We start from the raw sequence: 25,653 nt of genomic DNA on the forward strand, positions 1-25,653 counted from the left end.
GCACCAGATCTTATTTAGAGGCTTAATAGCAAAGGGGGTGAATACATATGCACGCACCACTTTTCCGTTATTTATGTTTTAGAATTTTTTTAAACAAGTTATTTTTTTCATTTCACTTCACCAATTTGGACTATTTTGTGTATGTCCATTACATGAAATCCAAATAAAAACCCATTTTAATTCCAGGTTGTAAGGCAACAAAATAGGAAAAATGCCAAGGGGTTGTCAATACTTTCGCAAGCCACTGTAGATGCATCACCAGATAAATTGCCTAAAACCATATATACTTAAAAATGAAAGGCTATACTGAGATGTGTACAGTATACTAAAACCATGTAATGCTATAATGACAAAATCAGCTCCAATAAAGAATCAGATGTGGGGTCAGGTGATGGTAATATGCAAAATCCAAAACTAGAGTCTATGCTGGGAAAGGGGGTACCAACTGTCCACCCCCCACTATGGTGTGTGATCCACCAAGGACACAAATACAGACCCGGTAACCTGTATAGAGGCACTCGTCAACACACTTCTTCCACTAAGCACAAACACCTCTGAACATTCGTTTATTAGAGCAGTATATTTAACCTGAAACTAAGCTGAAGCACAAGACACAGGAAAGAAAAATAAGAAGCAGCAAAGGCACAGAGGGATCTGCTGTAAAAAAAAACAGACTGAAGTCAGCAGGCAGTTTCCTATAAACTGCCAGTTGGCCAGCTCGTCTATTAATTGAGTTAATTAAAATTAGACATTTTTCAAGCACCACACAATACATGGGTATAAATCATTTGGTAGGGAAGAAAATAACATGGACGAATAAATAAATAAATAAATAAATAAATAAATAAATGTACATACTTTGCATTCACATGTGGTACAAGGATCCTGTTTCCAACTCTCTGTACTAGATCGCTCTCTCCCAGTTTCATCGGTGCAGTCAGTTTTACTCAGGCGAGACTCAAGCTTCTTAATCTGATTCAAGATCAAAAGCAGTCAGTGTTATTATACATTATGTTCATGTGATCAAGTTTGACCTGATTTTGATGGGCAAACCGTGTGTAGTATATATAGCCTCTCTTTCTATAAATAAATAAATATATATATATTATACACACACACACACAACAAGATAAAATAATTTTCAACATTTAAGGGTCATTACTTAATATCCCTTAGTTGAGTGCCAATAATACTTTAAAGCTTTGAGTGGGCCAATTACGTTTCTTTTGAAGCTCAAGGTTTTACTTTAGGCCAATTGTGGGAAAAGCATTGGGTGCAGGTTTCTTGTATTTCAAGTAGCATGAGACCTGTGAACATGTTTGTTTATATATACACAAACGCTGATGAATGGCGTGAGTTTTATTGCAAATAATAATAAACAAAAAGGTTTAAACAAAACAGGACACGGCACTTGAGGCCAAAATAAAAACGGAAAACAAAACGGACAACACTAAACAAGACAGTGGACGAACAGACAAACAAGTACCGGGCTGGCACTTCCAGCACGCTGTAGCAATTGTTATCTCAAAACCCCAAAAACTCCTTCTCTCTCCCGTCCTCCACTCACGAACACACCACCCCGAGTGAGTGAAAACATGCAGCTTTTATGCAGCTGTACGAGACTCGACTGCTAATCAATCATTCAACTGGAGTCTCGGTACAACTGCAAGTGAATTAATAAAAGTAACAATTCCCCGTGCTCACATATTATTTTACTTGCACGTGAAGTGTTGTGCAATCCTCATGCCTAAATACAAAATATACATTTTAAACACTTGTGCGTGCAACCCATATTTATATCCGATGTATTTTATACATAAACACCAACATTAACACACTACATAAAATATAAAACACTAATAAACATAAAGGGGCGGGACACTCTGCCACACTATATATATGTTTTGATAATCACATTACTTGAAAAAGCAATGCCCAAAAGTCCATACAGTAGACTTGGTTATCTCTCGTTGTCTAATATTCCAGAATCTGCCCATCAATGATCTAATGGTTTCAGATTACTCTGCGGTTGTCTTTGAAATGCTATTACCTGACCATAAAAGAGCCACCACGCTGTATTAAAACTAGATCTCTAAATTTATCAACTTCTACAAAAATTCCTGGAAGAGTGTTGGTACATAACTATAATGCTACTCTGACAAACACCTTGGATACTATTGCACCCTATAAACTTAAACTATCTGCAAAAAGATTTTCTCCTTGGTTCAGCGATAGAACACGTAAACACAAAGTATGTGTCGCAAACTAGAACACAGATGGAGAGCTACTGGACTTCATGTACATTAGCTAACTTGGAAAGATAATCTTTCAAAACATAGGGCTGCCTTGTCTCTAGCTAGATCAGTCTATTATAATCTTATTGAAAAAAATAATAACCCAAGATTTCTCTTTCAGTCTTAAACATAAGTTACACAAAACACTCCTCTAGTAAGCTGTGAAAAGTTTATGAATCACTTCATACAAAAGTGTCGGACATCAGTAATCAGACGAGCAATTGCATACCAAATCAAGACACGTCAACTGACAAAAACATTGATGCAAATATTCTTGGTCGGTCTCAATCTAATCAAACCTTAGAGTATTATATATTGATGTGAGAACAAGAGCTGGGCGACATTGTTAAAAAGACAACCCACAACATGTACATTAGATCCCAACTACAGGCCTGTATCCAATTTTCCTTTTTTATCCAAGGTGTTAGAAAGAGTGGTGACAGAGCAACTTAACAGACTTCTTGCCGCACAACACATTTCTGAGAAGTTTCAGTCTGGTTTTAGGCCATATTGTAGCCATGAGACAGCATTAATTCAAGTGGCAAATGATGTGTTGTGGTCCTCGTCTTCGGTGCTTGTTTTCTGGATTTAAGTGCAGCCTTGATCACTCTGTTTTAAATTGATCGCCTTGAAAATATGGTGGGACTGTCAGGTACTATCCTGGTTCTGGTCCCATCTCTCTAACATGTTTCAGTTTGTTAATTGAGGAGCAGACCTCTTTGTCAAAGGTTATGGGGGTTCCCCAGGGTTCAATTCTTGGCCCAATTCCAACTTCTCTTAATATGCTGCCCATGGCTAATATTATTCGTAGCTATGGAGTGAATTGTCACTTATGCTGATGATCAGCTTTACCTGTCCCTTAAGCACGGTGATGGGTCTACTGAAGGATGATGGATCTGCTGCTAATATTTTGAATACCTGTCATGCCAACATCAAAAATAGGATATCTAATAACTTCCTAATGCTAAATTCCGGCAAAACAGAAGTGATGCTATTGGGACAATACAAGAATATACACTCGTCGATTTTGTGCTTGCCGGTCTTTGTACAGATTTTAGAGCAGAAATTAAAAAGAAAAACGTAGGTGTCATTTTTGACCCAGACCTCTCATTTGAGGCACATATTAAAAATTGCAAAAATATTCATTTAAGAAACATTGCCAGATTGAGATGTATTTTATCCCAGACAGGATGCTGAGAGACTGATACATGCTTTTATATCTTCAATAACTGATTATTGAAATGGTCTTTTAACTGCTATTGGTAGCAACATGATATCTCATCTGCAACGTGTACAAAATGCTGCTGCACAAATTTTAACTGGGACTAACAGGCGAGATCATATCACTCCTGTGCTGGCATCCCTACATTGGCTTCCTGGCTGACTTAGGATAGATTTTTATGGTGCTATTATTAACCATAAGGCTCTAAATGGCCTTGCGCCACCTTATCTTAAAGATCTTTTAACACCATACATCCCTAATCAATCACTCTGATCTGAGGATGCCAGGTTACTGTCTATACCCATAATTCAGAAATAAAATAATAATTACCAGGTGGTAGATGCTTCTGCTATATTGCACCAAAATTATGAAATGATCTGCCCAGTACTGTAGGGAAGGTCCCTCAACTGAGGTTTTGAAATCATGATTAAAAAACACATTTTTATAGTCTGGCGTATCCAGTTATCTAAAATGATCATCACTATGGCATGTTTTACTATTTAGCATTATTTTCCTGTTTTATTTATTTTAAATACTAGTTTATGGGTAATGTTCTTGTTATCATTACCATTATTGTTATTACATTGTACATATACATATATACACACATATATATATATATATATATATATATATATATATATATATATATATATATATATATATATATATATATATATATATATATATATAGGAGCACTGAAGCGCTTTGTGGTGGCTTTCATTAAAAGGTGCTGTACAAAAATAAAGATTTTTTGATTAACTGATTGAAAGGCAAACTCAATACCATTTGTACATAAGATTACAAAAAAAAAGTTGTGTCAATTTAAAATGCACCAGAACAATATAATACAGTTATTTTCTTTACAAACTGAATTGTATTTATTTCTAAATTAACTTACCTGCTTTCGTAGACTTGTGATTGTTTTTTGCATTTCTACCACAAAGTCTTGAAAGTCATTAAATGCAGCTTCAGATTTTTGTTGGTCAAGACTTGTCGACAAGGTTAGATTATTAATTGTTTCTGCACCATCTTCCGCAGAGCTGCACAGATATAAAACACTGAACAGTGAATTTACAGGTCTAATGCAATACAAGACTTCACTTGAGAAATAATCACGAGGAGATCCAAAACTGAATTCTTCATTTTTATTTTACAACACAAAAGACTAACATAACCCTAATGTAAGAACTGAATTCAAATCTAACACGACTGCTCAAGTCTTTCCACGCTGTTTTGTAAATATAAAGCAAACAAATGGAATTAGTACCCCCCCAACCTACATTAGTCAGCCGTTTAAAATATTTATTTTTGCATCCCAGTTAACCACATTGCCATCTTCATCTGATGCACGTTCTCATAATAGGAGGAGGACGCGTGGTCCAGTGGTTACAGCAATGGGTAACCAGTAGGTATCCGGTTCAAATCCCAGCTCAGCCACTGACTCATTGTGTGACCCTGAGCAAGTCACTTACCCTCCTTGTGCTCCGTCTTTCAGATGAGAAGTTGTTGTAAGTGACTCTGCAGCTGATGCACAGTTCACACACCCTAGTCTCGTATATTTATATTAATATAATTATTATTATTATTATTAATACTGTAACCAACTGGCTCTGGTAAAAAAAAAAGGGCTAAAATCAGTCTTGTCTATTCTTATATTTCATGAATATAAAAAAAAACAAAAACAAAAAAAAAACACCACTTACCAGAGTGAGAAATACAGTAACATACAGACTGCAACTTTCCAGGGTCTGAATTAAATAATTATACAGTACTTCGTCAATGTCATTTTTATTTAACCCAAGGCCTATACTACAAATATGCCCAATGTCTACTGTTGTCTGAAAAGGCGAAATGCTGCTCCTGTATTTCACCAGCACAATTAGAGTCATTCCTGTTCAAGTAGACCAAATTCTGGGGATGTTTCCTACATTTATGGTTGATGATACTGTACATAAACCACATGATTTGGGGAAAACGGTTAAAATGATAGGTGACATGTGACACCAAAAGAAGAGCTGCCCAATAAAAGTGTTTGAAGCTTTGAAGACATTTTGGTGACCTCTGAACATATTTCTCCATGAGTGGGGATGGGGGCCTAAATATTGGGATCATAAAGAAACAACTAGACAGCGTTCTGGGATCAACCAGATACTATGAACCGCATGGTCATTGGTGGCCTTTGTTAATTTGGAACTTTTCTTAAATTATTCTAGTACCACTTTGTAGCTCGTTTGAATAAATTGAATAAAGGTGTTAAGCAACCCCCTTGGTTCACTTGAATTTGAATGACCCATTACTGAAATGTATATTCTAAAGTTTAACACCAAAATCATCCATAAAAAAAAAAAATCTTACTTCAGACTGTTACTTTTGTCCTCTTGCCTGGAAAGTTTTTCGTCAGCAAAACTGTATTCTGCAGAACGTCTGCCACGGAAATGGAAAGAGAGGGCATTAAACTGCCCTTTGGTTCGACAGTCTAGAACACAAAACACAAAACTGTTCATAACAACTAAAAATATCTTGACTTCTCAATCAGAACCCCTGGGACATAAGAACATAAGACTTAAGCAGGATTTCCACAGGACTAAATATCAGGTGTCCTGTTGGTCAAAAAGCAGAGAACGGCTAGTAACCTCATAGATGTGGATTAGTTTCCATCAAGAAAAGTCGGTAAATTCTAAATGAAATGTGTAGTTATGGCCAAAGAAGGTGCTTTTGTGCATGACTGGTAAATAGTGAACCAGGTGTAAATAACACATTTCGTTGTACCTTGTTTTCTAAAGACGAGAATAACCATTTTGTCCCTTGAGTAATAGGTATTTCCATACACACCTACAAACGCACTGTTCAAAGCATCCATTTTTTGGTAGTTGCCAATTATGTCATTAATCATTGTGTTTTACTGTAGAATTTCGGGACAGATTGTATCCATTTTAATATTATATTATGGTTTATTGTCAAGTCTGAGGCAAATACCCTGGAAATGCTGTATCAATTCTAACAGAACACGGGCATAGTCGATTCACACAGGAGTAAATAGAAACAGGTCTCGATGTCCTGAAAAAAAGCCTCTGAGAAAAAGATCTGGTATATAAAGAAATGAATGGTTCACACTGGACTAAATGTCACGATGTTGGCAGAAATTCCCAAACCACCTGTTCATGTGGGGACAGTCCTGACCGAAATGGGTATTAAATTACTGGGTGCGGGGGCTGCTGGAGTGAATATGTATGGCTTTAGAGTGGCGTGAATATCTGTTTAAGAATTAAGTAAATTTGGAACAGGTAGCACCTGAATTTCAAATGCTTTAAAAACAGGTCCAGCTTTTATGTACAATATATAGTATTCGCTCCAAAACGCACATATACTTTAAAACAACTTATTCCACTGCTATGTTAAGAACACATTCAGGTTTAAGAGTTTTTCTTTTCTGCTACTTGCTGTTAAAAGTGTACAGAGGTCTTTATTGCAGAAATCAATGTTTTTATTAAATTCTTTTAAAACTATGCAGTAGAATCCTTAAGCTTTTGCTTGCTAGGGCAAACAGAGGTTAATCCGATTTATACAAGTCTCACATAACACCAAATTGAATTCAATTTAATAATGTGGACAACAAACCTAACAGTACATCCAAGTAGGAAAACAAGCAGGGAACCCAAGTGCTGAAAGATCTTGTGACCACTTAAGAGATAAAACATTCTGAATGGCCACTGGTGACAGAGTGACCTGTTACTCCGAGTTACAAGATGGCCGATGACTTCAGAGGTTAAGGGTCACCAGAGGCCTTGAAGGCAGATGCTGGAGGGACTCAAGATATATAGTTTCTGTAGCCTTTTTTTTTTTTTTTTTTTTTTTGTGCTTTCCCCTAATAAATCATTTGGTGTGTTGGTCATCCTCTGGGCAAGCCGGACCCAGTCACTTTCCCTGGTGAAAGCCACAAGTCCATCTCTAAAGTTATGTGACACTGGTATTCTCTATTGCTTGACAACAATATTTCAAAATACCTGTTACAATTGAAGTTGACTGTAATAAACCCAGACCCGTGCCCACCTGTCACTGAACAATGCATTGCTCGAAACCTATTATTTCCCCAGCAGATGATAGGAAGACCATATCCCCATTAGCAGGAATGCCTGAAGTCAAACAGGAATCTGACAACTTTGGGCTTTGTTCTGTAGCAACAAAAAGATATTTGAGAGGAACACCCTTGAGCCCTTCAAATGACAGATCCTGTCATTAGCCAGCCGTACAGAGAGAGGAAGAGCTGTTACTGGAAATTCACACATTAGGGAAAGAGACCAACTAATAGTGAATGCCCTGATCTTTAAAGAATAACTGAAGTATATCATTAACTGCTTTACACTGCTAGAGATAAGAAAAAAACCATCAGTATCACAAAATGGTAAATCAGCGTGACCTACATCTACCGAATGTACCGTTTCTCTATATATCTCCAATCCAAAACGCTCAATAACTTGTGGTAAACCACGTATTGTTTATTTCATTTGCGTCTCGTCGTAAAGCACATATTCTGTTCCACTTACAAATAAATTACGAAAATATTTATGGTAGAAATTCCATGACCAAATATTTTGAATAGGTTTCCGCTGCTGAAAACATAGCAAATCTAAAAGAAACGGAGGCTTTCACGTTGTTTATATTATGTATAAATAAGGAAATGGAATACAGATTGCTTCTGCAATTTTGAACAGAACAATGTATATTAACATGCAGATGTCAATGAAAAATGTAGTTCACCATGAACTACAGCTATAGGGACACAGTGCTTTAAATCTAAATAGCTTAAGATGTAGTGCCTGTAATGCAAAAGCTGCAAAGAAAAAATGCTGGATTGCAATCACAGCTCCCAAGTCTCCTGTGAATCTATCCAGCAAGCCAAGCTTGGAAAGAGCTCGTATTTTCAAGCCAAAGATTAAGAATGCTTCCTCCGGCAACGGTTGAACTGGTTTGTGACAGGATGCAGTCAAATATCCAAAAATATCAGCGTTTGTGAAACTCCAATCTAGAACATTATAGATCAAAAGTCATCTCTACTGCAACTTTAAAATGTAGATAAGTTGTAATGTAGCAAATTAGTTAATTCAGCATCAACAACATGGCAAGAAAACCCAGTCCAGGAGAATCGTTTCCGTGTAACAAAGTGTCTCTATGTGAAACTGCCTCAACTTAAAATATCTTGTGCACTGTTTCAAACAGTATCTACTAAATAAACAATTCAACATACAATGAGTACATTAACATTGATTCCTAATGGATAGAGCCAAGACCTGAGAGTTTGGAGTACATGTCCAACTGTACGGGAATATACTGTATGCACCTTCACAGCAGTCCTGCCACATGCGCAGGTCCATTCTGGGGATCTCCTCACAGCTGACATATCCATGAGGGAACTCTGCTACTTGGAAGACGTCAGGCTGGACCCTGGTGATGTTGTCACTGTTGTCGCACACGACTCTCGCGAGAGAGGTCTGTTTAATCTGTGTCAGTTGGCCTGGAGTAAATTCACCAGGGTTTTCATACCAGAACCTGTTGCCTCACAGCAAAGAGGGCAAAATGGTAGATTTAACTGGTTTAGGAAGAATATGTTGGTGTCATTTTTCACTTTCATTCAAAACATGCTGCAACCAGTACTTAAATTGCACTTTAAAAAAATATATATATTTTTTTAGGAATTTATACACATGCCTGGCAACAGTGTTAGGCTGTCAACATAACAAAATAAATTTAAATAAATCAGACAGTGTGAAAACAGCAATATTTGCAAGACATCAAAAGGATAAGAATACACTTCTCGCTGATCCAGCATATACTAAAAACTGAAAGGTTTTAAGTCACACTTCAGGATCATGTTCATTGGTAATTTGGCAGTGGAAAAGCAGGCAGATCTGATATACGCCAGTCCTTACCTGTCCCCATCTCGGAGGCGTTTGAACTGTGTTGCAAGCAAACACATTAGAGTCGGCCCAAGTCTGCTGCCAGGGACCAGTTCTTCCACCATTAAGGCAGGGAATAAGTCAATATTCAGAGGTGTGCCATAAAGTCTGGAAGATAAAGCCAACAGAAATATTGTTACAGAAACAAAACCAGCACTAAACAACCAGACTGCAGGAAGGAGTAGCTAAATTACACGCATTGTTCTCACAAGTTTTGGCCCAATTTTATACAGTTAACATTATTTTGCCTTTGCGCTTGCTTCAAAATAGGGCTCTATGTTACTAGTATTTTTTTACATAGACTACATACAGCAGACTACTTAGTACTGTGATTCAATGTAAGCTGTTTTGTTAAAAAGGCAGAATCAAAAGAAACAATTGGGCTTTAATTGCACGGGCTCGGGACTGGTGTGTGAGGTCATGCACATAACTGGAGTATGCACATAACAGAAGTGAGGAAATACAATAGGAATACAATGAGAATGGGTCTACATGTATGTGCACATTTATATACGACTTGTTTTGATCAGATTCGTAACTTTATTTTTCCCTTATATTCCACTACAAGTAACTTAATATACTGAACAAGTTCAGAAAAATAAACCAACCTGAAATACATTATACGTTCAACACAAGCAACACTATTCTCTGGCAAATAAAGTAAAATAATGTAAAACAATGTACAGTATATAACAGCCGACATAAACCAAGTTATTGTAACACAGTACAGTTAAACATAAGAGTTAAACAGGTGTGTACAGTACCTTACAAAAGAGCAAAAAATATATATATATATATTGATGGAAGTATGCACAGTATTTGGCCGATTGAACTGTCATAATAAGACTGACAGCCATTTGCCTCTATGAAGGCTCTAGTGTGCTGGCTCGAATGTTTTACAGGTCCGTTTTTGCCATTGTATGTGTCTTTCTTGCCATTTTTTCCCCTGCTGTCATGCTGTTGCTGTGTGTTCTAAGTCACTGTCACTGCTGAAACACTCAAACATTCACTCGAACGTTGTTTGCATTCTGCAATTATCCAAATTGAAATGCAATGTACAATGGACTTTGGGACAGTGCAGCTTCATGCAGTTAAGAGTTCTGCATTTAACTATCATTCAGATTCAGAATCTCTATTGTGCTCCGAGGAAGACCTACGGGTCAAAACGCTTAAGCCATTGTTGTGTTATATATATCCCAATCCCAAATCATACAAAACAACATTACATTAGGTCATTACTGGATACACTTCAAAAATATACGTTATTACACTGTCCCCTGTAGTTACACTGTAGCCATTTTCTAACAATTTTACATTTAAACCCCCCAAAAAATGAAATATGCAATATATGTCTCCGTACCGTTCAAGTTTTTGTCTCACATCGGGATTCTTAATCTCATTCTTCAGATCCTCAAATGTACTGGCAGATGAGAGATTGCAGAAGACTCTGTAATCATTGTACGATGGGATTCCATGGTCCCGGCCTCTCTGAATATTCATGGCTGCCAGATCCAGAGCCACAGAGTGAGCCATGGAGAACAGCCTCTCGGTCAGCTCTGTGTTCAGCAGCTGCGTCGGGACTCTCATCTTCCCAGCTTTCGCAAAGAGACCCCGCAACAGCGGATCAATGCCCCCTTCGTTAACAATCCGGAATGGAGAGAAGAAGGCTCTATGAAGGGGGAGGTGACCCTGCGGAATGGGATTGAAGTTTTCATCCAGCCGGTACAGGATTGGGTTAATAAGAGTGTGACCAAAGCGAAAGGCGGCTGTGGCAAATGCGTTGAATATTCCAGCATTGACATTGGGGTCGTAGCTTTTGTAGTCCCCGATCATCTTCATTCCTACTTCCCCCAAGATCTTGGGAAGCCAATGGCTGTATGTAATGTGTTGCATCTGAGCGCCTACGATTTTGCGGGCTTCGTGGTAGATGGTATCACCATCCCAGTGAGGGTTGAGCCTGAGCAGCTCCGCGGCAATCCGGTTGTGCTCCCTGAACCACAGTGTGTGCATGGTGGTCAGGCCCAGCTGCTCGTTGGCTCTGTGATCGCCAGCTAAGAAGCAAGGGATGGGGCTCTCATTCTCATCCCTCATGCACTCAGTGGGAGGGCCAGTGGCAAAAGGTAGGAGCGGCTTGCCAGACCGCTGGACAATGCCTTGTCTCAGCAGGCCCCTCTGACTGGCTAGGTCTCTGATCTCCTCTGAATCGTGATGAGAGTTCCCATAGACATTAGAGGCATCGATGTAGGAGGTGAGCTGGTTGATCTGCTCCCGGGGGAAGACTGAGTTCATTAGGATTGAGGTCATGCCACTGCCACACACAGGGCTAGAACGGACAAAGAACATGCAGCGGGCCGCGTTTCTAAAAGTCCTGGGATCATTGGGTGGAAACATGATGGGGAAGCAGGGGGGGTCGTTGGTGCAGGCCGTGCTGCAATGCTGCCCATCGGAGAACCTCGACTGACTCAGGGCAGCCACTGTGGAGTCAAGGTCATGGTCCAAAAACTGACCCCACTGCATGAGTATGTGGGTGTACCTGTCATCTGGGGTTATAGTTTCTGTCCCAATCATGCTGGTGGAGATGAAACGTGGGAGGGGCAGGGGGTGACCATTGATCTGCCTTGCAGGGTTAACCCCCCTGGGCAGGTTGAAGCCATTGTCATAGACTGACTTGAGGAGCCGCTCAAAAGCAGTTAGCGAGGCTCCCCACATTGGGTGCTGCAGGTTGTTGCAAGTGCCGTCATGGCTGCGGTATTTCTGATGGAAGCAGATGTCGGAGCAGTTGTTAATCCGCCTGTGGGCTGTGCAGCCGGACAAGTTGGCAATCATTTCCAGGAATCTTGGAGACACCAGATCATTGTAACGGAAAGCTTAAAGTTGGAGAAAAAAGAAAAGTCATTTAGGACATCTTCAGGCAACATGAACAGTTGAAATTACAAACTATACCTATTACCGAAGCCCTGAGTTTTCTGAGAAATTAAAATACAGAATGAAGTAGTAACAGTAAAATTACTGCTGTTGGTTCTAATTTTAAACTTTTTTTTTTAAACTCCTCTGCACTTGCTACAAAATTGGGCCGTTGATGTTTGAATCACCCAGAAATTATGGACAGCAGCACTAAAAGGCAGATTCCCGTAAAGCAATTAAACTATAAGGGGTTCCTGTTACACTAGTTTGCAAATAAATAAATAAATAAAAACAAATAAATAGTAATGTTTTGCAGTGTTCATGTTGAAGCCAACATCTAGTGCTATTGCTCTGCTGGAGACAATCTAAACCTCTTGTCAGCATTTAGCCAACTGATTAAATACCTCAGGCTTTGGGATTCAGTGGCTGCTAAAAATCCAAAACACAATGATAGCGAAAAATCACAGGCAGTGGAAAGATAATATAAACAGCCAGCATTGTTTTGCTGACAGATGAAATCCTCTGTGTTCCGTCAAAGAGCAGTAGAACAATAAGCCCTTGCCTGTTGTCATAACCAGTGCAAACATTCAGCCTTCTATTAAGCGCCATGAAGTCTTGCAGTCCAAGCATTTAACAATGCATTCTGCTATCGTACTGCAGTGTCATAAGGCAGAGTTTCCCAATCCTGGTCCAGGGGATCCCCTGTGTCTCCTGGTTTTCATTCCAACTGAGCTCTCAATTACCTCATTAAACCCTTAATTGAGCTAATAAATGTGCTTAATTAGACCTTTTTAATTGTTCTCTGGTCACACACACACACACACACACACACACACACAAACACAGTACCAGTCAAAAGTTTGAGTACGCTTGCTGGAAACTAGGTTTTTTTTCATAATTGTTTTACGTTGTATACGTTTCTGTAAATACTTGAAAATGAAAACATATGTTACAATATACAAAACAAAACATAAGGAGTATCAAAGCAACGTTCAAGAAAATTGAAAATTGTCTTTAAATCTTGGATTCCTCAAAATAGCCACCCTTTGCGTTAATAACATCCTCACAAACACGAGGCATTTGGTTAACTAGTTTCAGCAGAAAATTACCCGACATGTCTCTCCAGCTCTTCTGCAGCACTTCCCAGAGATGTTGGGTAGCTTTGCTTTGACTATTCTGTCCAGTTCATCCCATACAAGTTCTATGGATTTGAGGTCTGGAGACTGAGCAGGCCAGGTCATTAAATTGAGTTGTCCTTCACTTTCCTTCTTGCCAGATAGTTCTTGCACAACTTTGAGGTGTGTTTCGGGTCATTATCTTGCTGAAGAATGAAGGACTGCCCAGCTAGCCGTAATCCTGATGGAATGGCATGCCTCTGGAGTATGCTGATAGCCATGCTGGTTGAGCTTACCATGGACTTGGTAAAGATCACCAACCCTGTCACCTGCAAAGCAACCTCAGACCATGACACTGCCTCCTCCATGCTTGACAGCGGGAACCACGCATGCAGAACTCATGCACTCACCCTCTCTGTGACTTACAACTATTCTGCGTTTGGATCCAAATATTTCAAATTTTGACTCATCGGTCCGTAAGACTGACTTCCACTCGTCAAACGTCCAGTTTCTGTGTTTTTTGGCCCAGGCATGTTCTTATTCTGCACTATTAATGGTTTCTTTGCAGCAATTCTTCCAGTTAGGCCTGCTTCACGCAATCTCCTCTGAACAGTTCATGTTGAAACATCTGTACTTCTAGTAGCATTTAGCTGAGCTTGTATTTTAGGGGTAGTTAATTGATGGTTTTGCAGACTTGTGACTCGAATGAATTTGTTCTCCGATTCTGAGGTCACCCTTGGCCTGCCTGACCTTGTTCGGTCCTCATGAGTGCCAGTTTCTTCAAATCATTTGATGGTCTTGGCCACAGCAGTCACAGACACTTGCAAAGTTCTTGTGATTTGTCTTAAAGATTGACCTTCATTTCTTAAAGTAATTAGATTGTCTTTTTTCTTTGCCTAACTGAGCGTATTTTGCCATTTTCTCTTCCCTTACATTCAGGAATGACAAACTTGTGCCTATGCTACCTATATTTATAGTAATCATGGACCCTCAACTGTTAACAATAACTGGTGACAAAAGGTTAATTAGGTAACATGCTAGTTAACTCAGAGAACATCTAACATCTAATATCTAAAAGCACAGATAATCATGAAAAACCTGGTTTTAATAAAAGTTTACACATGCAAACCACCGAGTACTCACCCGTTCCATTGGTGTCAACTGTAAGACCTTGGTTTACATGCTCTTGAATGAGCTGTAAAGCTCGCTCAAATATTTCCCCAGCCCTTGCCTGCTCAAAAGTATTGGGATCCCTCGGATACCGGAACAAGGCAAGCAGATCACTTGGTGTCCGAGGATTATTACTGAAAAGGAAGATCAAGCACTTTTGAAACATGCAACACACAAATTACACTGAAACATTTTCAAAATCAGATACCCTTACAGCAAACTGGAATACCACCCCCACACTGCACATGTCTACTGTGTTCCGAACACCTATTCCAAGCACGGTATTTATCCAGTGCAGCATGTTGCCAGCTGGAGTTTCTCCAAGTCCACTCTACTTCCCTCATTGATGGCAAGACAACTGCCAAGGTAAACAAACCTGCCTACTCACTACATTTTGTCATCTTGTAGTTCAAATTTTCCAATTTCCCTCCTTTCCGGTACAATTTGTTTTCCAAATATGGTAGTCATTGTTCACTTGGTTTCTCATTCTCTAAACCAATGCGCAATTTGGTAACTAAAGTCTATAAATCTATCTAGCAAAACTTTCCCTTGTCATGAAAGCCTGCTTTTGCTCCTATTGTTTTTCAAAACCAATCCTCGTTTTTATAAAAGTTTACAAAGTTTTAGATTCAGCTTTGCATTATATTTTTTAAAAGCAATACTCTTAAGATGTTAAATAAAACACCCTGTGTCAAGGTCGGCAATTTGGAGAGCACATAGCTATATCACATTATTAAAGCAGGTCTTCAAGGAATGGAATTTAAACATGACTGCGGGACACTGCACCTTACTTAGAAACAGGCCTGAAAATGAGGAAAGAGAAAGTATTCAGCGACTCAGGGAGAGTCCCATAAAGCAAAACTCTGCTGCTCGCTGTACTGAGAACAGCCATGAGGAATGCTGTCTATCTATGAGGATTGTAGCAGGTTATCAGTGTGTTGCCAGGCTAGAGGTAATGCATACTAACTTTAAAATCTGCAAAGATAAAAAGAATAAGATACTTGAAAGCAGCAATTTAATCCAGACACTGCCTAGCACTGAAACCTTTAACAGTCAGCATGCACAAGTCATGCATGTGTTCTTTGTTATCTTTGATCCTGCTTTGACCTAGACCATAATTGTTTTATTCTTTTAGGGTAAAATGCTATTTATGATAACTTCATTACGACTTTCCAAACATTATTCAAGAGGGTTACTCTCATCCCACTGCTCTTGAATATGAAATAATGTGCCCTATTCATAAAACTTTGACAATGTTGAAAAGTTTCATTCATACTGAACTTTAGCTAATGTCTTATGAATACAGTGTATTATGGAATATGGAGGCAAGAACAGACTATACACTGTAAAATATCTCAAACCACAGGGTTAAGTAAAATTCTTGCTAAAACAACTCATGACCTATCTCCATTGTCGGCTTGTGTTTCGCACAGTACAGGCACTGTTTCCTAAAGTTAAAAATACACTGCTGGGGGACAAATATATATATATATATGCAGCCACTATTCTAAACTTTTTTGGATACATTTTTTTCTTACGATTCATACGGTTCTTGCCAGTTGCTCAGTAATAAAAACGGGTTGCTTTCAGTAAGTGCATCTTAAATTAGATCCAAGAATCTAGCTAACAAACGAAACAGTTACTACTGGACAAAAATATGTATATATAGTACCGTGAAAAAGCATTTGCCCCCTGTCTGATTTTCTGCATTTTTGCATATTTTTGACACCGTGTTATCAGATCTTCAACCAAAATCTAATATTAGATAAAAGAGACCCTGAGTGGACAAATAACACAAACTTTTGATACTTATTTTATTTATTTATTAAAGTTATGCAACATCCAATGCCCCCGTGTGAAAAAGTAATCGCCCCCTTAGACTCAGTAACTGGTTACGCCACCTTTAGCAGCAATAACTGCAACCAAACACTTCCTGTAGTTATTGATCTGTCTCTCACAGACACCTGCCACAATATCTCAATGGGGTTTAGGTCTGGACTTCGACTAGGCCATTCCAAATCTTTAAATTTCTTGTTCTTCACCCATTCTGATGTAGACTTGCTTGTGTGTTTCGGATCATTGTCTTGCTGCATGACCCAGCTGCGCTTCAGCTTCAGCTCGCGGGCGGATGGCCTGACATTCTCCTGTAGAATTCTCTGATACAGAGCAGAATTCATGGTTCCTTCGATGATGGCAAGTCGTCCAGGTCCTGATGCAGCAAAGCACCCCCAAATCATGACTCTACCATCACCATGCTTGACAATTGGTATGAGGTTCTTACTGTGGAATGCAGTGTTTGGTTTTCGCTAGACATAACGGGGCCCATGTTAGCCAAAAAGTTCAATTTTTGACTCATCTGTCCATAGAAGATTGTTCCAGAACTCTTGAGGATCATCCAGGTGCTTTTTGGCAAACTTGAGACGAGCATTCATGTTCTTCTTAGTGAGCAGTGGTTTCCGCCTTGCTACTCTGCCATGGGCAATAACTTTTTCACACTGAAGATTGCATGTTTGATTGCCTTGCACACCAAACACATGAAAGAAGCACCAAACTTTGGTGTCATTTTTTCTCTCCCAGACTCCCTCTATATGCTACTACAACCCACAAAAAGATCTGACCAAATTCAATGTGAAAAATGTGCAAAAATGCAGAAAATCAGACAGGGGGCAAATACTTTTTCACGGCACTGTATGTGTAAATGTGTACCAGTACATAATTAGTAAAGCATCCTTTAAGGGATGAAGCACCCTTATTTCCAATAGATTCTTACGGTTCACATTGTGAAGTATATTTATCCTTGTTGGCAATTTTAGCACCAGTTACTCATCTTTGCAGGCAATCGATGTTAGTAATGAAATCAAAGTAAGGTTTTAAACACTGGATCATTTTCCAATTTCAAGAATACCAGAAGAGATTAGAAAAGTTTTAAAAAAACTTTAAAAAACTAGTTAGCATTAGAAACCAATTAGCAGGGTCCAACAGGGAATCTCATTGGGATACACAACAAATTTAATTTCACGTAGAATGCAATAAATATCTCATGATTTCCACAGGGGTTTGTATAATTGGACATGGTAGGGTTTAAAACGCAAAAAAATAAATAAAACAACAACAAACCACCAAGGCAGAAAGTCGATCATACCTGTCAAACAGATTTCTCCGAGTTGAGTCGATAGCACGATCAACAGTGTCAATTGCTTCTTTGATCGAGATTGCAACAAATGGATCTCCATTTCGACTGATTTCACGAACTTTGGAAGGGGAATGAAAACACAAACAACAGTTTCAATGACATAGCTGAGAATGGCATAAGTGTTGTGCATTCTGTTTTACCACGCCTAGGTTAACGGCTTCTGCTTCCTTCACAAGAAATGTACTTCAAATCCATGCTGGGGTATATTTCAATGGAAAAGCATTTCCCCACAAGATACATAGTTAAATATATAACAATCATAGAAGTATAGATATTTTAAAAAATAAAATAAACAGGGCATGCAAAAATAACCAGTCATACAACACAACAAAAGATGTCAGTAACATACTGTACATTTCCCACAATGGCTGCAAATTCACAGTTAGAGCTATCAGTATGATGAAAGTAAATGGCCATGACATAGCAACAGTATGTATAGTATAAGCATGAGGAACAAGATCTTTAAGTACAATAGCTAAATGTTTCTCAAAAGACTGCTGCTACAATATCCCCATCACTGGGTTTTCAGACATTTTCTAAAAAGTCAGCAAAAAGACAGCAAACCAAAAAGCAATTTCCATTTTCCTCTAGACCTTTATCTCATTCTCAAGCTACCACCAATGCCTTTATCTGACCCCACACCACAACTAGCAGAGATTTGTCTGATTGGAAGAATCTTCATATCCATATGGAAGATGGTTAACGGCTAGAAAAAAGCATCCTTGGAAAACTGTTAGTCAATGTGTAAGACAAGGGTCAGAATAGAAATAGAAACAGAATACAGTTTCTTAAATGTTGTGGACAGGTGACACCTACAGAGTTCACACTTACATCTTCCTCTGGGCCATGTTAGGTGCTGTGTGAATTTAAAGAATAACCTACACTAACATCATGCTACATGGTCAATCCCTCTGAAATCCCGACAGTTTATAACCTAGAATTGAAGTCAAATCCTAAGACTTCCCTTGCACCTGTGTAACGTTGTGAGTTTAGGCAGCTTACCCTGAACTGTCAGAACCATGCTAACAGAGGAAAACCCGATGGTGTTCCTGGCAACACATTCATATCGCCCTTGATCTGCTGGTCCTACATCACGAATAGCCAGGAAACCCTCTGGACTGACATGAAATTTTCCACTTTCTGTTACCTGAACACCATCCTGAGGGCATGAAGAAATCAGCATGTTACACTGAGACGTGTTAGCAAAGTCACAAGAAACCAGCACGCTACACTGAGACGTGCTAGCAAAGTCACAAGAAACAAACAAGATGGTCTTGTAGTCCACAAAGTAATGTAAATTGCCCTGTTTGTAAGACTCTTGCGAAGAACATTTTTAAACGAGTTTGTTTTTTGCTCTCTCCTTTCTCGGATAGAGCAGTTATTTCACCCTTCATGCAATGGTAAAAAAAAAAACCCCACTGAACACACATTTCTGATCTCCACAAGTCAAACTGGGTGACCATGTGACCAGAAGGTTGTCAAGTACAGGGTTTACAGAATGAAAGGAAAGGATATTAAGAGGGGTGGAAATCAACTGAATGACTGTTCCATTTCTGGGATATTAAGCACAGTGATATTATCAGTACCTTGTTTCCATTGACTCCCATTATATTGTGGTTGTGACATTTCAATTTAATGATAATAAGCTGGTGTGATATTATTTACAGTGATATTAAGCGTGTTGAACAACGTAGTTAAATAAATCCATTATATTTGGTATTCATGTTGTTTTATCAACACTACAATGTAATATTTTGGAAAGCTGTAGCAGTAAAACTGAGCTGGCAGTGACAGGCAGGTTTTATAGCTGAACTACTACTACCTGGCATAGAATTAAAAAAAAAAAAATCTTTAGGTGTAGCATGAAGAAGGGATGTCGGACATGTAGCAAAAGCACTTAATTATTAAAAACAACATTCAGAACAAGAACAAACTCCCAGTCCTATGAACTACTTCTAACCTTGTTCCATGTGATCACTGGCTCAGGCTCTCCCTGAGCACTACAGGGAATCTGTACATCACTGCCAGATTCCACCGTCAAGTCCCTTGGAGCATTTGTGAAAACAGGTGTTACTGACAATTTAAAAAAAAAAAAAAAAAAAATAAAAATAAATAAAAAAAAAAACACATGATGATAAAAAATTGCGTTAAAATTCTTTTTATGCTTGATATTCAATAATTAAGCTGATGTTGCACAATATTTAAACTAAAAGCTATTACACTTATGAATCCTCAACCTATAACTTAATTAGGAAAAATGTAGCATGTCCTAAGTCGAGAACCAGAAATCAGAATAGGCTAATTATACCAGCTAAGACGACCCTGGGTCACTGTAATTTTGTGTGTGCTTGTAGCCCCCTAGGCACATATTTTAGTGCAGATATTTCAGTGTCCCACACCTATACCAGTCAAATGAATAATCCCTTCCATGACAACATCTTCTCTGTATAATTCAATACAAACTCGGATAAGCCTTCCATTTCCAACACCTATTTTTGTCTTCTGGCAACATTTCTGTGCTCTCTGCATAGGACCTCCAGGCGAATAGCTGTTTAGAAGGAAGCAATTGGGGTGCGTGTTTTAAAAACATCTTCACATCCATTAGGACGCACACATCTGGTCAGTGCTGAATTACAGCACTCGCTGCTTTCCTGGGTTGTTTTCAATTACAGGGTTGCTTTGTTGGTCTTCCATTGCAGTAGAGGAGTGATCCAGAAGTCTGTCATTAGTGCTTTAAGAAGCCACTGTTTTATGTATTCTAGGTTTTCATCTGAATCAATTAGCCCACTCTTTTACAGCTTTTTAACAGCACAAATCTGTATTTCTCATCTCTGTGTCAAATTGTACAGTTTAAATCTACCCCTAAGCCTTTTAGCATTAGCTATGCTTTTAGTCTGTTTATAAAATAATGTCTATTTTTGGCAGAGCACCTTTTTATATTAGGACTTTAATAATGGTACAAATACACAACAAATGTCATTTAGTAGGGGGAAAAAAGGTAATAAAAACCAGATCATGAACTTAAGACAATTACAGTAAATGTTATTACTTGGAGCATCAGTAGCTTTTTGGAAACAAAGATGCCCATTAACTGTACTTTCAACACCATGTTTATTGAAGTGTAGGCAAGGGGTGCTTTAAGTAACTGAGCAGCTCAGTGAAATAAGCCACTTATCGGCATGCTCCATTCCGCTCCCCCTGCGTTCTTCATTTAAAATCGGTGAGTGGAGTGAGTGGAAAAATTCTCGCTCAGAGCCACTTAGTTACTTAACCCTTCCAAGGTTATAAGTTCAGCTAAAACTGTTCAAAATGATATCCCAACTTCAAGACCATCAACTCCATATAACACTTGGTCGTTAAAAACTAAAAATATTGATGCAAGGCAGAACAAAAACAACATTTCTGTTCAGCATTCTCAACAGTACAAACATGACAATATACCTCTGTGTTGTACAGTGAGCTGCACTGCAGTTCTTACAGAGCCCACAATGTTGATGGCTTGACATTCATACTGGCCTTGGTCATGAGGGGCGACCCTGGCGATTCGCAGCGTTCCCGTAGACAGAACTACACGTCTTCTGTCAGTAGGCAGCGGACTTCCTAAAGGAAACATTTGACCACAATTTCTTTAGGTTTCACTTTCAAGAGGAGCCGCTAGAGGCAGTAGTGTGTTTCAGTGGGTCCTGGTATGGGCGACATAGACCCCTGTTCACAGCCGACCACATGTTTAGGTCTGCAACCCTGTTCACATTTGCAGTTTAAGGCGTCTTTGCACATTCAGATGCGTGACTGAAAAGCAGGCCCGAAATCTGTCGAATTGCTTTTTTTTTTTAATGGAACAATAGACTTCACTCAGAACGCTACGTGATATACAGTAATCCTTGATTTGTAGTAGATATTTCTTGTTAATATATTTTTTCAATGCAGCAAAGTAGCAATTTTATGGCATATACTTAAAAAAACAAAACAACTATACATTGACAATTTTGACTATGTTACGGTGCATCAAAAATCTTAATATTTGTAGATGAGACGAGTATTTTCTGTGTGTAAAGCAAGCTGCTAAAAGAAATGACCTGCATTTTTATGTAAAGACACACACTTTTGTAGCTATGTATATAGTTGCGTGCAAATTAAACAACAGCGGCTGAATATGCCAAGGTGCCGCATTATTGATCATTACTGAGATCCACAATGCTGTAGTTTTTATATTTATCACTGTGTTACTAAATAACAGTAAGAAAAGGTCATTGTGACAAATTAAGCTTAATAATGAATGTGCTGCAGCTTGCATATTATGTAAAAGAAACAACCTGAACGTTAATCTGCTAGATTTTTTTTTTTATTTAGTATTTTTTATAATTAAAGTTGTAATGATGTAGAAATTATTACCACTGATCCACTGCTGTCTTGGCTAGCATAGCATTCGCCTTTCTATTTACCTTTCGCTCACGCAGGATTACAGGAATACTGAGCGACGTAACCAAACTGATCACGTGACACGAAAAGGCTTTGCGTTCATATATATGTAAAGGCCTGATATATAGTTACTTGACAGACTCCATTCACATGGAACTTCCATACACAGGTCTGAATCAAACAAAACAAAACAAAACCCCAAAGACTAGTTAAATCTCACAATTCCACACCTGCTCTTAAATGTATGGTACTGATGGAAGAACAGGCTTTTACTGCAGCTGTTCCAACTAGTGCCATCTTTTCCAGCTGGTGACTCATTGTGTTTCAAGACAGAAGCGTGTAGAAAGAATGTGGGAACGCAAATGTTTCCTTACCTCCTCTGGTCCAAGCTATTTCAGGACGTGGATAGCCTTGTGCCTCGCAGGTCAGGTCCACAGTGTGCCCCTCCACCACCACCTGATCCTCTGGGATGACTGTAAACTGAGGCGTGGCTGTAATTACAATAGGAGAGTAAAACCAGAAGAGCATTAAATACAAGTGAATCAATGAACTGAAAAAGAAAAACACCAGGCTTATCATTTTCCCCCTGGTTTATGTATGAAATTAAAGTCACTAGAGATAAGAGCTCAGAATCACTAATAAATACACCAGATGTCTAAAAGTTTATTAAGCAACCTACAAATGGTAACATTAGCAGTGTTTCCCCATGATAACCATGAGGTCTCAAACCATCCCAACGGATGTCAAAGTAAAAACAAATAATCTGACCAAAACATTTCATGTGCACAGAAAACGCATGATTTGATGAAGGGATCTAGTAAGAAAACAAAAATCTCAATAAAAGATGGTATATAAAAATGGACAAGTTAACTACTAGCTTGGCCCTTATGCAAGTTGAAAAATGCAGGACACAGCCAAGTAAACCACATCTGTGTTTAACTTTTTTTGACTGAATATTTATCTTAATCTATAAACACATTAACTTGCTGAAACATAAGAATAATGCCATTCCAACACCTGGAACAGCTGCGCAAGAGTCTCTGATACAGAACAGAGTTGCCAAAAAGTTTGGGTTTGTATATTGACATTTTTCTTATAGATGAGAAGATTTATCTGACATGGATCAGTCCCTTTATATTAAACAAACGTTACAAAATAATGCAAACCTCCATTTCAAATGTATTTTCCTTTACCTTGTACTATGATGTATGCTGTTGCGTGGATCGTATCAACATTGTTGCTTGCGAAGCATGTGTACTGTCCCCCATCAGCCTGATTGATATTCTGTATGAAGAGCCCCCCGGAGGAGGTAATGGCAATGCGGGAATCGCTAGGTAAAGGAGTGCGGTCTCCTTTGGTCCAGGAGATCCGTGGATGAGGCTGCCCTGTGGCACTGCACTCCAGGGTGACACTTTCTCCAACCAGCACCTCAGTGTTCTGAGGCTGGATTACAAAACTGGGCCTTGCTGCAAAAATAAATTCATACATACATACTTACATACATAAATAAATAAATAAATAAATAAACAAACAAACAAATAAATTGTAGTAGTGTCATAATCTAATTATAAACTATGAAACAAACTTCTGCATTCCGACTAGACCACTAAAGAACGCGTGCTTACTTCCTTATTGCTAACATTTAACCCATTTGCATGACTTATATGTTGCTGGTGGCCTCGAAGTAACTGTATATGCACTGGTGCTATATATTAAAATCTATTATCCGATGAACGTTCAGGAGACAGCAGGTTGACTCACATGGTGCACCGAAGTACCGAAGGGTGACTTGAGAAGTCATCACTTCTCCCGCAACGTTTTTTGCCATGCACTGGTAAACTCCTTGGTCAGTCTCACGTGTATCCTGGATCATTAGGGTGCCATCTTCTAGCAAGTTTAAACGAGAGTCGTCCCTCATGTCTAATTCATTGCTGAGAAAAGACAGATATATAGAGAGTGTTTGCAAGTTTAGGCTGTCAAAACTTGAAAAGATGAGCGATTTATTACAGCATTTCAGACACTCAAAAATACCGATACTATATATACACCACATATCCAAATAAAAACACCAACAAGTTCCAGCCAATCAAAGCATTAGTTCTGATCAGGAAGCTACCTACAAGCAAGGACATGATCAGGGTCTCGCATGTTTTTCTGATGTTCAGTAAAATGCAGCTGGGATGTTACTGCACATTTAAAGTTGCTTTAAAATCCAACAGAAAAGTAGAATTTTGGAATGCTGTGCATTTTATTTCAGCCACATAAAAACAACCAAACTAAAACAATGGCCTGATTTGTGAAAATAAAACCTTACTTATTCCGAAGCCAGATGATTTCTGGTTTGGGGTTGCCTTCTGCTCTGCAGGTGAAATACACAGTGTTTCCAGAAGTAACATCCACATCCTGGGGTTCAAATGTGATTCTTGGGATCTCTGGGTAAAAGATAAGAAACAATACGCACAAAAAAAAAAAAATAAAAATAACCCACACACAAATATACCTACATGTGACTAAAAGCATACTGTAGAACAATACTGTACAATACTTCAAACTTAATAAAGGAATACTTGTCATTTCTACTGCAGCCTTATTATGTTATTCCTGTGAATAGATATATAGATCAGAACCAACATTAGAACCCATGCCAAACCTCTCCTGGAAATGTTGTAAACAGAAGATTATATGCCCTTCTAACTACAAGGAGTCATGCCACAAGAAAAAGCAACAACAAAGACAGCCTTCCCTGCCAGATAAAAAGGAACATTTATAGGCTGTAATGAATGCCATGAAGGAAATGCAATCATCTGATGCAGGGTCTCAGAAGAAAGCATATACAGCTGTGTTGGGAAAAACATCTGAACAGACACTGCTTGACATGTACTTAAAAGGCAAATATCAAATGTCAGAAATAACAAATGACAGAAATCACAAACGCGTACCACAACGTGTTCTGGCTTGCAGCAATGTATCACCTTGCCAGAATTTGCGTGACAGTTTCTAAAACGGCAAGTGAAAGAAGAGCTCTGTTTGGTGTGTGGGATAATTATAAAAAACAAACCCAGAGGATCAACACAGCTGCTCCTGACCCCCTCTTTAAAAAGTGTTTGACAGCAAGACGTACACACAGCAGATCAGGGGGAGCACGCAGCCAAGCTGCTGAACAGAGATCTCTTCCTAAAGACATAGGTGCTGCTTCACATTTGGAAAGACAGTAGTCAGAATGCAGGTAGTCGCTCAAATATGCCTCAACAAAAGTCTGATATACATGACATATGATTCGTCCATATACTGTACCCTCAGATTCTGATAGACTCTAATGTAAGGGAGACATACAGACAGACAGGAAATTCAGTAGGGAATAATACCTGTCATTTTAAG

General features: G+C 38.8%; 1 protein-coding gene across 2 annotated transcripts in view; it reads right to left on the minus strand.

Annotated features, from left to right (window-relative positions):
- LOC121315494 (peroxidasin-like) overlaps positions 1–25,653 on the minus strand; it is a 69,980-nt gene that overhangs the window by 2,205 nt on the left and 42,122 nt on the right. For both annotated transcript variants that reach the window (XM_041249624.1, XM_041249623.1), the window contains 15 exons: positions 24,590–24,707; positions 24,037–24,206; positions 23,469–23,741; positions 22,650–22,766; positions 21,298–21,456; positions 19,817–19,929; positions 18,859–19,015; positions 17,806–17,914; positions 14,637–14,797; positions 10,835–12,341; positions 9,448–9,582; positions 8,859–9,067; positions 5,876–5,996; positions 4,419–4,560; positions 859–972 (listed from right to left, as the gene is read on the minus strand). In XM_041249624.1, coding sequence (XP_041105558.1) covers positions 859–972; positions 4,419–4,560; positions 5,876–5,996; positions 8,859–9,067; positions 9,448–9,582; positions 10,835–12,341; positions 14,637–14,797; positions 17,806–17,914; positions 18,859–19,015; positions 19,817–19,929; positions 21,298–21,456; positions 22,650–22,766; positions 23,469–23,741; positions 24,037–24,206; positions 24,590–24,707 — 3,605 coding nt within the window. The remainder of the gene's footprint in view (positions 1–858; positions 973–4,418; positions 4,561–5,875; positions 5,997–8,858; positions 9,068–9,447; positions 9,583–10,834; positions 12,342–14,636; positions 14,798–17,805; positions 17,915–18,858; positions 19,016–19,816; positions 19,930–21,297; positions 21,457–22,649; positions 22,767–23,468; positions 23,742–24,036; positions 24,207–24,589; positions 24,708–25,653) is intronic.

Source organism: Polyodon spathula, chromosome 5 (genome assembly GCF_017654505.1).
Source record: "Polyodon spathula isolate WHYD16114869_AA chromosome 5, ASM1765450v1, whole genome shotgun sequence".
Lineage (NCBI taxonomy): Eukaryota > Metazoa > Chordata > Actinopteri > Acipenseriformes > Polyodontidae > Polyodon > Polyodon spathula.